We start from the raw sequence: 13,869 nt of genomic DNA on the forward strand, positions 1-13,869 counted from the left end.
CCCCCCAGCTGTGGTACAACTACATATACCCTTAGTCATTGACTCTCAGGGCAGATGCATGATGGGATTTTTAGTTTAACCACAGCTGCGGGGCCAGACTTTGCCTACTCCTGTGTCCAAGTCCTGACCGCTTCTGAGGACTATATATAAATAGGACTCACCCATTGCCTTTAGGCTTTATTGAAGCCTTCAAGTATCTGTGCTTCTGTGCATACTGTACATGTGTTTGGCTGTTGTGCCGAGAACATCTTGTTACCGCTTAGGTGCTTTTCGCTACATACACGAAAGCAGTCAAGTAGACGTGAATGCGTCAGGAGTCCAGCTCAGAGGACAGAATGAACCATTAAGTCAGTGGATGGGAGGACTGGTCCAACTCCCTCGAAGATAATCGGAGCACACGTAGGCAGAAGAGATTGCGGCACTTGTCTACACCTACATTAATTAGCCCTTCAAGTTTTAGAATTGGCTTTCCACTTCATTACATCTCATTATATTTATAACTAAAGTTTTTTCTGGATGTTGTAGGTGGTGATTGAGGGTAGAAAATTTGTACACAACATTCCCATTATGATTATACAGAATGTGTGAGAGGAAAGGTGCCGGAATAAGTAAGTTGAGTGCAGGACAGTGACGTTTCACTTGCATGGATCTTTCATCTCATAGAAGCTAAATTTAGATTGTAAGCCCTCACGGGCAGGGCCCTCCTCACCATCTTGTCTTGAATTGTATTGTGATTGTAATGTCTTCCTTATATTGTAAAGCGCTGTGCAAACTGCTATTTAAATCCTGTATAATAATTGTAGCCCCCATCACCTTCTGTGATGCGGCTACTAGATATTTAGTGATAGCCAGGGCTGTAGTCAGCCTGGCTGCATTTATAGTGGCAATTATCTGGTTAATTCCAGGTGTCTGGCTTTGATTGTACCCTCTGGGCGGAGTGTGACTCTGTCATATTGTGGGACAGCCAATGAGAGACACTGTAGTGTACGTACAGTACAGCAGCAAATCACTGGGTTTCTCTCAGCCAGTGGTGCATGCTGGGATAGGGTACATATACTGGAGGGATTTGCCATGTGCTCAGACTATCCGGGACCAGCCATGGAATAGGGCTGGGTTGCTGTTCAGCCTGCCCCCCAGGCTAGTCCTAAGGCCTGGGGGTGGACATAGGCTGTGTTGCTGATAGAGGAAGAGACCCAGGACCAATGCAGGCTCTTGAAATATCCTGAAACGAAGAGGACTTCAGGAGCATGGCCGGTGTATTTTCTGTTGAGGAGCTATATTCATCCTGCTCATCTGCTATTTCAGTTGCTGTCCGCTGCCTCCCAAGTGGATCTACATTGATATGCCAACCAGGTCTGTTGAGTCTGGAGCTCTTGTCAGTTACCTCTGGAAGCTTAGAATTCCTATAACCTCTCTCCCCAGTGAAGATGTTCAATAAACCTTCATTTTACTACTGGAGTGGACATCAGTCTGTGGGCACCAGAAGAAGGGCGGTTAAGGCTAATGGGTGGGCAGCTGAAGAACATACCCTAGACAGACTAGAGATGAACCGGGCATTCAGCGGCTCCTACGGGGGTGAGCGCTACATAATAATAATATAAATTACTATTACAATGGGATATGGTCCCTCAGGGGTTGGCAAAATAACACCCTGATACATTGCGTCCCCCCGTGACTCAAAGCTCAGTATATTGCGAGCTACAGCTCGCGGTATACTGAGACCGCCGCAGCCGGGACGGATCTCGACATTACTGTCGAGATCCACCCAGCTGGGTGATTGACAGCTGGCTCTGCCTATCTAGAGGCAGAGCCAGCTGTACCCGCCCCCTCCCATGTCCGTTCCGCCAGTCAGCGCTGGAGGATCAGAGGGGGGGAATCACTGCAGGGAGCCGTGAGTGACAGTCACAGCTCTCTGCAGGGACAGGATCGAGAAGTGAGCGAGCGACGATATGTGTTCGCTCACTTCCCGATCTATTGAGCCGACGTGTGACAGTTTCATTTAAAATCACTCACCTCATAGTTCTCCTTTAATAAGAATGTATTGAAAGCAGAACTTTGAGCAGTAGTCAAGACCCAGTGAGCTATTAAACTCTGTCCTACTCCAACTAAACCAGATAAAGTGAACATGGGAGAATAGGAATAGAATTGCTATTGCCTGACTTGATCAGAGCTGTCCTGCTTACTGTGGCTACAATAGCTAGAGAGTCACTAACTTCAAAAAGGAAGTAGGATGGGATTTTGGGATTTTTAAGCCTTTTTATGGCTAAATGCTTATCCCAGGCCAAAGCATGATCATGCCAAACCATGATAAGAATGAAAGGCCTGGAGCCTGCGCCTTTATGGCCAAGGCATTTATAGCCCTAGAAGGTTCCATTAGTTATGCCATAATTTCTCATTATATAAATATACTTTACTTCCTATTTACTAGTGCAGCACAGCAATAATGCTTTTTTGATTCTGATGTCACTGATAACAAGTATGCTCTCAAAGCTAGTTCTTGCCCTTCTATTCTCATAGCAATTGTTCAGCAAATATGCTGGGTGGCTGCATAGTCAGAGAGCATACAGACAGCCACTACAAGGAGATGCTACACATGTGTAAATAAAATATTGTACATTGATAAAATTGTGTGGTGGGTGAGCAGCACATGGAGACAGCTTAGGTAGTATAAGATCCAATTTTATTTGGTGGTCAGGTAAATCATACAGCCCCCTTCTTCATGGTGTGCACAGGCTGTAGGATTGCATTCTGCCAACACCTGGAATAGTCCTGATGAAAGGGGCATCTCAAATCCTCTACAACAGTTTGGTTGTATGTCTTACCCGACTACCAGATAAAATTGGTCCTTATGCTACCTCAGTCATAAAGCTCTTTGTGTAAGAAGCCCCATACTCACCATACACCAACGTCAACATACTTAAAGGAGAACTATGGGGTCAGTGTTTCTCCCCATAGTTCTCCTTAGGGTAACGGGAGGACACAAACTAGCGTCCTCCCGTTACCCTAAGCTCAGTATACCGCGAGCTACAGCTCGCGGTATACTGAGACGCCGGAGCGGATCCCGACATCGACGTCGAGATCTGCCCAGCTGCGTGAGTGACAGCTGGCTCTGCCTATCTAGAGGCAGAGCCAGCTGTACCCGCCCACTCCCCCGTCCGTTCCGCCAGTCAGCGCCAGCCCCTCCCCCTGTCAAGGCAGAGAGCCGTGACAGGATTGAGAGGTGAGGGAACCCGGTATGTGTTCCCTCACCTCCCGATCTACTGAGCCGACCTGTGACAGTCTCATTGTCACAGGTCGGCTAGAACTATGAGGTGAGTGGAAATCACTCATCTCATAGTTTTCCTTTAAGAACCAACACCTCAACTGGTCCCCTCAGGAAATGAGCAGCTAAGGATCAACATATGGGTCATATAAACCTTGATCTTTTGAATACTCCAAACTTTGGGTTCGAACTACCAACATCACCAAGACAGCACATCAAACGCCAACGCCAAACGTCTTTCTACTCATGAAACGGACTTCCTAGTCAAAAAACAGTCATCCTAGTCATAATACTGTCTTCCTAGTCCTGAAACTGTCTTCCTTGTCATGAAACCAAAGTAAAAAATTAATACTGCATGAAAAAATACTTACCGTATATACTCGAGTATAAGCCGCCCCGAATATAAGCCGAGGTACCTAATTTTACCAAAAAAAACTGGGAAAAAGTATTGACCCGAATATAAGCCGAGGGTGGGAAATGAGGCAGCTACTGGTAGATAGATACCAATAAAATGACATTAATATTTATTTAAAAGAAAAATAACCTAGCTCTGTAAGTGGAAAAGGGGGTACAGGGCTACATATCATGTACTACGGATCATTTAACCCATTCATATTAGCAGAGGATAATTGTAAATCTATTGTTCAGTGCACTCTATATGTAGTATATAGTACATGTACATATAGAGTGCCTGCAACAATACATTTACAATGATCCTCTGCTAACATGAATGGGTTAAATGATCCCTAGTACAGGGCTACATACAGATCATTTAATACATTCATGTTAGTATAATTGTAAATGTATTGTCTGCACTGTATTAGCAGTATATACTCTATATAGAGTATATACTGCTAATACAGTGCAGACAATACATTTACAATTATACTAACATGAATGTATTAAATGATCTGTATGTAGCCCTGTACTAGGGATCATTTAACCCATTCATGTTAGCAGAGGATCATTGTAAATGTATTGTTGCAGGCACTCTATATGTACATGTACTATATACTACATATAGAGTGCACTGAACAATAGATTTACAATTATCCTCTGCTAATATGAATGGGTTAAATGATCCGTAGTACATGATATGTAGCCCTGTACCCCCTTTTCCACTTACAGAGCTAGGTTATTTTTCTTTTAAATAAATATTAATGTCATTTTATTGGTATCTATCTACCAGTAGCTGCCTCATTTCCCACCCTCGGCTTATATTCGGGTCAATACTTTTTCCCAGTTTTTTTTGGTAAAATTAGGTACCTCGGCTTATATTCGGGGCGGCTTATACTCGAGTATATACGGTATATTTAACCCTGGGCTGGACAAATCCCAGGAGCCAGGTAGCCAATGCTCCTTAAAAATAACAGCCGGCACCTAACGTTTTCATTGTCAATGGAGCAGGCGCCTAAAAAAAATCCTGCTGGCTCCTGGATTGGACAGGCTGGCTTCTGAATTCCATATTAATTTGTCCTCACCGATTTAACCTTCACAACAGAGAAAGGCATTCAGTGAAAACAGTCGATTGCTTAACTTTAAACTGAGTTGAATCTTACTTTTGCTAGATGCTGGCTTACACATCAGTTCTGCTCTTGATGAAAGCAATAAATGTCTGTGCTTTGTACCACAGGCAACGTCAAATCTTCTTTCCTAAAACTTAGTGAAAGGAGCGTCTGAGTCTCACCCACAGAGCTGCTCTGTGGAGAGCTGCCACATCTTCCTGTAGTGTCTGGGTTCAACATAGACCACAAGAGACTCCAAATCTTTACTGCAGCAGCTTTGCTGACTCCTTGTCCAGATGTTCCCGGCCCACGCTGTATAAACACAGCCCAGCCTGAACAATGCAACTCTGAATGAAACTCAGCTTCTCCACATTACAAATGGCCTGTCAGATATATACTATAATTCCCAACAGGACATAAAAGACGTATCATACTGAGGAAAACCATATATCATACATCAGACCATGAGCCACAAAGGCATTCAACTTACATAGATGCATAGGCGATGATCCAAAATATTACGTCTCATGGGTGAAGAGCAGCATCAAGTAAATTGAAAGCAATTTCTTCGAAGTAGGTATGGCTTGTGCTAATGAGAGCTGATGTTTTGTTTTGATAATGAAAGTGGCTATTTACTTTCCAGTATTGATCCATAGCCACCATTGTGCTTTCTTAATAAATGAAGACATAAAATGACGTACCTGGGAGACTTGCTCCCATCAGTCTTTGCTGTTCATGTTAAGCCCTTGGGACTGCACACATATGGAGAATTAGGGGGCTGTAAATAGCCACATCCAATCTGACAGGCCAATGAGACTTTTAGATGAGGAATGGGCCATGTACCTCTAACCTATGGGACAATAACAATTTCTTCTGCCCTTTGGCATGGGGCCATTTATTCTTCTGAGGGAAGGAAGTAGTTTACTGTGCAGGTGCCAATTTGGTCTATCAACCGAGAGCCAAGATATTGTAAAGAGGTCATAGTGTATCTGATTTTGGCAGATCCAATATGTATGAATATCAGCAGCACTCTGGGATGGTTCATGGTAGATCTTTTATTTTATCATAAAAAATATTGAGGTTTCAGAGCTGCATAAGGACCCCTTCAACAGGGCAAATGCAAAGCCTTAAAGGAGAACTATGGGGTTAGGGCTTTTCCCCATAGTTCTCCTTAGGGTAATGGGAGGACACAAACTAGCGTCCTCCCGTCACCCTAAGCTCAGTATACCGCGAGCTACAGCTCGCGGTATACTGAGACGCCGCAGCTGAAGCGGATCCTGACAATTGTGTCTGGATCCGCCCAGCTGCGTGACTGACAGCTGGCTTTGCCTATCTAGAGGCAGAGCCAGCTGTACCCGCCCCCTCCCCCGTCGGTTCCGCCAGTCAGCACTGGAGGATCTGAGCGGAGGGAATCCAGTCCCTCCCTGTCACGGCAGAGAGTCGTGACAGGATCGAGAAGTGAGCGAACGCCGGTATGTGTTCGCTCACTTCCCCATCTACTGAACCGACCTGTGACAGTCTCATTGTCACAGGTCGGCTAGAACTATGAGGTGAGTGAAAAGCAAAAGTAAATGGCCCTTCCCCTCTTATATTAATAATCACATCCGCATGCAGCTCTGCATGTTGGTATGAAATCATGTTACATTCATTATTTAAACATATTTTGCTTTAACTTACAATTACTGTTGTTCCACTTCCTGGTTGAGTGAGGCACTGGTGATGTAGCCCTGGCCTCACATATGCATCCTGGGAAGGATACATCACCAGTGCCTTCCTGGGAAAACTCATCTGTAAATTACAAAATCTTGCGAGATATCATGGTGAATGCATTTTCCCCCTTAGATGATGTGTTACATGTTCCTGGAGGCAGACCTAGAGTTCTAGGAAGTAAAGGTTGAAAATGGTCACCGTGAGAAGAATGGGAAGGAAAAGAAAAATAAGGTATGCAAAGAATAAAAAGCCTGCAATTATTTATACATGGCTGGGTTTTTTAAATATTGCCATTAATAAACATTTCTAAATGGGTTTTTTTTTATTTTTAAGACAAGAGTGCGGCTCTCTTTAAATAACTAATAATAAACCAATGAAATGTAACTCCTCTCTAAATTAAATACAAGAACGCCCATTATCAAGTGTAAACACTCAACTAAGCCTCTGCAACATTTGGTGCATGGATGGATCACTCATTCAGAATCCAACCACCACTTAAAGAGGAACTTTACCTATATCTTCAAAGTAACAACAAACACATCTTTAGAAATGTTTACTAATGATAATTTATACATACTTATTCTTTGCATATCTTATTTTTCTTTTCCTCCCCATTCTGCTCACAGTGGCTATCCATCTTCCTTTACTTCCTGGAGCCTAGGACATGTGACCATCCACATCATCTCAGGGCACCCCCATGTTGAGGGCACGTGGCCTGGTATGGTTTCCCGGGAGGGAGGGCGCACGATCACCCCCCCTTTTCCTGCCCTGCCGGGCCACTGCTCGGTTCTAGGGTCTGGTAATGAATTTTAGGGGGCATCCCACACTTAATTTTTTTTGGCGTGGAATGTCCCCTTAAAATTCTATCCAGACTCCTACGTGCGGACAGATGTGTGTATTGTATGTTGCCGTTATTTTCTTTTCTTTTGTATTTTCTTTTGTATTTTCTTTTGTATTTTCTTTTGTATTTCCTTTTGTACTCCTGTGAAAAATTGAATAAAAACCTTAAATTTTAAAAAAATTCTATCCAGACTTAAAGGGCCTGGTATGAACTTGTAACATTAATTCATTCTTATGAGGTTTAAAAAAACAAAAACGAATGTCCGAAACAAAAAAATTTAAATTCTGATTCGTTCCAAATACAAATTACGAGTAGACCCAAATATTGCGAAAATGGAAAAAAACTAATCTGAAGCTAAACCAGGTTTACATGTCTATTAGATATGATTTAAACTGGAATCATAGAAATCTGCTATATTATTTGTACTTTATACTGTCTCCACCGCCAACATACTGTCTCCACCGCCAAGGTCTCGTCTTGTAGGATCCCTCTCCCAATGTTGAACAGACTAAAATCCATCATTTGATTATAATGTTTCTCACAGGAAGCTTTGTATAATATGGTCATGCCTCGTTGCCACATTTCATCGGGTGGTAGATCTGCAGGAGAAGTCTAAAACGTAGGCTAACATGCAGCAATGGTTCTGCTGTGAATTCAAAGCCAATTGTTATTTCCCTAAACATTTCCCAAAACATTCTTGCCCAATTGATATTATTTTCCCTGGAATCAGAACTAGGTTATGTGTGGCTCCCTCTTCCTCATCCATTGCATTGAACAGGACTGCTTTTGTGACTATAATGCTCTCGTTTAGGGGAGAAACTGGCCTAGAAAACATTGTGAGATGGTCAGATCATACATGAACATCTAGTCCAGGGGCGCCCACAATTTTTCCTCTGGAGATCTACTTTTCAAATGACGAGCTCAATGAGATCTACCAACGAAAACACACCTGCGTTCAGGGGCGGGAGGGGGGGTGGCGGTGCATTGAAGTCAATGGCACTGCAGCCAGGCCCCTCACCCACAGTGCGCTTGCCTGCACCCGGAACCCAGGCACATTAGTGCCTGCGTTCCGGTCCAGTGCGATCTGCAAAAATGCTGCAAGCACTTGCACACGCGGAGAGGTGTCTCGCCCCTTTCCATCTGCGGCGTCTGACACATTCAGCCAGCAGCCACATGAGCACCGCGGGAGCAGAGCAGTGGCCAGCTCCTTTTGCACACGTGGCAAGAAAAAAAAGACGGAGCCGCTGTAACAGCAGCATGAACAGTGAGGAGAGAGAGAGCCGCCGGCTGTCAGATCCAAGCCGAGCGACTCTCTCTCTCCTCACCGCTCGGCGTGCTGCTGTGATAGCGGCTCCGTCCCCTGCCGCCGACTGCAGCTTTACTTTTCCCCGGATCCCCGCTGCATACAGATGGGGGAGAGTAGCGGGGATCCAGAGAAGACATGACATCGCGATCTACCAGTGATAACTACGCGACCTTCTGGTAGATCACGATCGACCTTATGGGCACCCCTGATCTATAATGCGGTTCTATAATGTGTATGGTCAGTTTGACAGCTTCTGCCTTTCTTTACATACAGAAGATGGGAGACAGCATGTTAGGTTAGGCCAGAAACGTATAATCTTTACGTCAGGGGTGCCCATTAGGTCGATCGCGACCTACCAGTCGATTGCAAAGCACCTCTCACTGCAGGGAAAGGATCGGGAAGTTATCGGATCGGCTGCATGTTTCTGCTCACTTCACGATCAATAGAGCCGACCTTTGACAGCTTCTTTGTCACAGGTCGGCGCTATAACTATGAGGATGAGTGGAAATCACTCACCTCATAGTTCTCCTTTAACACAAGATACACCCAGCATTCACCCGAGATTAACATATTTTTTTAACTGCAGTCAATTGGAAGAATGTGTGAATCCTAGGTGAAAGTTATATGAATTTTATGTGAATATATTCATAAATACCCCCCTTGTCCTTTCTCTTTACCCACCCAGATCCCTTAATATTTTAACATTATGTTAGTCGGTTTCAATATATGTGTACAAGTGCTATACACGGTTACAATGTACAAATACGCAAACATATGTCTGCTGGTGGGCTTACTTACAAGAAGGTTCATATTTGTTCTGAACAAAAATGCCTTTTGTCCAAAATATGCATATGCTGTTAATCCAGTGCTTTCTACCTAGTTACAAATCCATGTGTACTTGTGCTATATGTGTTTTGGCCTTACGCACATGTAAGCACCTGCCTACTGATGGAACAATCTACCGGTAGGCCATCTGCTGGCTAAGGAGGCCCAGTCTAGATAAGACACTCCAAGCTGCAATAGGAGCTTTTCCTGCTCTATTCCTGCATAAGCCGTCCTGTTGATAAATATGCTATAATGGAGAGGGAGAGCGGACAGGTGGACAATGCAAGGAGCATGTTCAATGCTCAAAGTACAGAAGCCCAAAGCAACCAAAAAGAAATCACTCTACTGCGTATTTGTGTATTGGGCGTTCTCCTGTTACAGGGAAATGTAGGTAGTAATTTCAACAGAAATACTGTGGCTACACCTTTGATACAGGGAAGTTACAATTTAGCGCTATGTTTTTACTGAGGTTTTATTGAAGGTCTGGGGATGAGTAGTTAGGATCTAAGAAACATCCCAGCTTGTATCAAATGCACATGAAGTGGAAAAAAATGGGTACATGGTGGGAGGAAAGTTGACCTTCATGCACATGAAAGAATGAAATGACATTGACCGTATTTGCTCAGTTCTCACAGCTACAGCAATCGCCATCTGCCCCTATTTAGCCACATGCTGCTCTCACTCAAAAGTGCCCACAGACATGGCATGACAAGGACCTAATATATGGGTCACCAGCAGACACATACAGCTGGGGCTTTTTTTTGGGTGGAAGGAACCGAGACTACAAAACCTTGTCAGTCACTTTGGTTTTCCTTTTGATAAGTCAGTGTCAGTCTGTCAGAAGTGTCTTTAGTGCACCTCCCCGGCCCCATCCTTAACGTACCTATACACCTTGCGATTATTGTTCGAAAAACGAACGAGATCGGGTTTTCATACGATATTCGGCCAGTTGATGGGAAGTGAACGATCAGAATTACTGTACAACGGGCCGAATTTCCTCGATTGGACATGCTAGAAAACTTTTTTGGAATCGTGCGAAAATCAATGGATTAGTGGCGTTTTGGTACGAAAAAAAAAATCACATGAACACTGCACATGCGCAAAAGGAAATCAAGATGCTTTGCGGCTGCCCGAAATTTTTCACATTTTCGGATGGGAGCACGCGGGGAAGACACGGGTAAGTATTAACCCTTTTCAAATTGTTTTTTTGTACACTTTTCCATATATCTACTGCTTGCTAGCAGTAGATATATGCAAAAACACCCGCGGCTTTAATTATCCTTTAAGTCTAATCATCAACTGTATCACAATGCTACTCTGTGCATTTAGGGACCCGGCAGTTCATTCTGCTAGACCACCAGACTAAACCTAGCAGCTCTGGGCCATTCGGGTCGTGCTTACTGCCCGTGTAAGTATGGGGACAATAGATTGCACAAGAGCCACATACATGTACAATGTGCAACTTGAACTGTTTCATCTATCCAACAAAATTATATCAGTGTAGATAAAATCTGAGTAGGAAGGTTAGGAAGAATCCACACACATGCTGACTAGTGGAAGAGAAGGTCTCAAACGATCTTCCTCTGTCAATAATCTGTGTATAGACGCCTTTTACTTGAGGAAACAATAACTTTTGGTTGGAAAAATAAAAACTGGCCAATAGATCTCCCCCTGAGGTTTATTACTGGGGGGGGGGGTCTTCAGAGATGGAAAGGTGCTGATTTCTGCAAGAATTGGCATTATCTAGTGTCTCTGCATTTAGAATGAAGCTTGTCTGTGGGTATTAGGATGATTATTCAAAACTATGATTGTTCCAACTAAATAGGCAGAAGAGCTTATTTTATATGAGATTTGATTAAACTGCCATTTCACAGTATTCTGGGGTTCAGTATTGCCCCAATACACATACACTTTTTATGGTATGGCCAAAATGGCTGTGCATGATAGAGACGAGGTGATACATGCAATAACATGGTGTACAGGGGTAAAACCATCAACAGCTCAGGCAGTGCACCTGCGCTAGGGCCCACAGAAATGGCCCCTTTACCAAATAACTAGTTGTACAACTCTAGGAGACAGGACCCATTTAAAATGAAATGAACCGATCCCTCTGCGGCCCTGATGCATAACCAAATGCGCAACAAAGTACAAAAAGAAGTCGAAGAGGAGACCTAAAAGATACATTTAAAAGCAGAACACCACTCCAGATGGTAGCTGTGTGTTCAGCAACATAACACAAAGGGTAGAACATGTATCTGGCTTGGCTGCCAAGTCTATGGTGGCCGGAGGGACAAAGTCTAATATTCAAAAATATCATGCTTTATTCATAAGAAGGCTTACACTCAAAAACTAGGTATATATTTTGAGGGATATGTGTATGTATTTGGTGTTAATAAAAATAATAAGATTTCACAGGACATCGTGTCACATTTTTGATAGGGCTAATAAGCCATCAGGCTATGATAGAGTCAAGGAAAAGCTGTCATCTTGCAATTGAAGCAATGTCGTAACAGACATGCAATTCATAAATGTTATTGCAGCACCAAATTAATTTCTATGCAGCGTTTACAGTGACCTACCATGAACTATGAAAGGCATACAACCTCACCTGCATAGTCAAATAACCCTCAAAAAAAATCTGTTTCTCTCATGATTGCTCTTTTTTGACTCCATTTTATAAGCATCATTTACATAAACGTCCCTGTCTCAGTACACCTATGTCTTCTGTATCCTGAGAATGAAACCTGTGCAGTCGGTACAGCCCAGCATTAGAGTAGCTGCAGCAGAAACGGTTACCCAAATCCTGCCCACCTGCATTTTTCAAAAAATGTCATACTTTGTGATTAAGCTTGGAACACGATCACACCTTTAAAGGGTCAGTCCATGCAAAAATTGATATTGCAGTCAAGTGTGGACCCCCTGGGACAAGAAACACCCACTGGTTTCCGATATCACTCGTGTACTCCAGAAGCCAGATTTTCCCTGCATTCTCTGTCATGCAAAATAAATGAAAAATAAAACAAGAAGCGTAAGGCACCCTGGTAGTCGTCACGTCAGGTGGGCAGACTTTGGATCTCAGGTGCAGAAAATGTGCTGGTGGTGTCCATAGAGCCATGGGGTGATCCAACCCATTGGTATCAACCCCACACTAAAATATCCCTTTTGGGTGGCCACTTCAAAGAACAAATGTACATGCCAGTGCAACATTTACTTACCTTCATTTTGCTGGGTATGGGCAACGGGACCTGCTGGGGCTCCTCCAATATGATATGAGAAGCGTCTGGTTTGGTATTGCTTGGCATAGGACCCTGGCTCCTCTCGGGGGCTTGATGGTGGGTAGGTGTAAGCAGTGCTCCTGGGTCGGTTTACCTGCATGTTTGCAGGGTGGAGGGGACAGACCTGTGTCCCTTTAACTGGTAGCTCAACCTCTCCCCTCTGACCATATGGGAAGCCAGGAGAGGGGCCTGGCTGAACAGACATGGAGAGCGTCCAGGCATTGGTAGAAGGACATGGGCAGAAAGTAGTGTTGGGAGCTTAATTACACAATGCCAGCCTATTCCTTGCTTCTCTCCTTACGCCAGATGCCGCGTGATGCAATTCTCGATTTAAATATTTAGAAGTGATCTTCCTGTTGCCGGTGAAAATGCAGTACTCCTATAATCCAAGGTATTGCTGCATCAGCAAGCAGCTGCCTCACAGGGATATCACAGTGGAGTGAGGCAGATGCTGCAGTACCCAAGCAAAGCCAGGCGATTCCTATAGCGAGATGGTCTGTGGGTTCTTCTGTATCACCACAGATCAGTCACATAGTATTTCCAAGCCCATCCTGGAGGGGCTCTGTCCACTGCTTCACCATCCTCCCAATGGCTTCCTTGGGTTCTTAGCCTGATGGCTAATCCATCACTCCCCCCCCCCCCCCCCCCCCCATTCCTCCACAATGAGCAGACTGCTTTTCTTGGAGTAAGGTCAGCTCCTGTATGAATTAGCACCTTGTCCTCAGCTGTCCTGAATCTTTTTTGGCAGAGCTGGGCACCAAAAAAACCCAAAAAACCTCATCGAGGTGCCACCACTACCTCCAAATGCTGCCAGCACCCTTGGGTGCACAATTATACCTTCTGTTCAAGGCAGCACACCTCACACAGGCTTACTCTGCAATATCCTTTGTTCTCCCTGCTTTTGCTAGTGATGGTTTTGGCTTGCAAACACACTCCTGCCTGCAGTTTTTTTTTCTCCTTCTCTTCTTTTTTTTTTTTTCACTGTGTATGTGAAATCTGACTCTCTTTCCTTTGCCGTTGGATTTCACGTCAGATGTATTTAAAATCTGGTCTGGATTTTCCCCTCACACATGGGTTTGCCCACCCCCCATCTCCCAGGAATACTGTCTTTTTTTTTTCATGACTTATGCGGCATCCTGCCCTAT

At 44.1% G+C, this 13,869-nt stretch overlaps 1 protein-coding gene across 1 annotated transcript in view; it reads right to left on the reverse strand.

Moving 5' to 3' along the window:
• FGD1 (FYVE, RhoGEF and PH domain containing 1) overlaps positions 1 to 13,196 on the reverse strand; it is a 144,270-nt gene extending 131,074 nt beyond the window's left edge. Inside the window, exon 1 of the mRNA XM_018565514.1 lies at positions 12,665 to 13,196. Coding sequence (XP_018421016.1) covers positions 12,665 to 12,929 — 265 coding nt within the window. The 5' untranslated portion in view covers positions 12,930 to 13,196. The remainder of the gene's footprint in view (positions 1 to 12,664) is intronic.
• Between the last annotated feature and the right edge of the window lie 673 nt (positions 13,197 to 13,869).

Source organism: Nanorana parkeri, unplaced genomic scaffold (assembly GCF_000935625.1).
Source record: "Nanorana parkeri isolate BGI_ZX_2015 unplaced genomic scaffold, ASM93562v1 scaffold854, whole genome shotgun sequence".
NCBI classification, from domain to species: Eukaryota; Metazoa; Chordata; class Amphibia; order Anura; family Dicroglossidae; genus Nanorana; species Nanorana parkeri.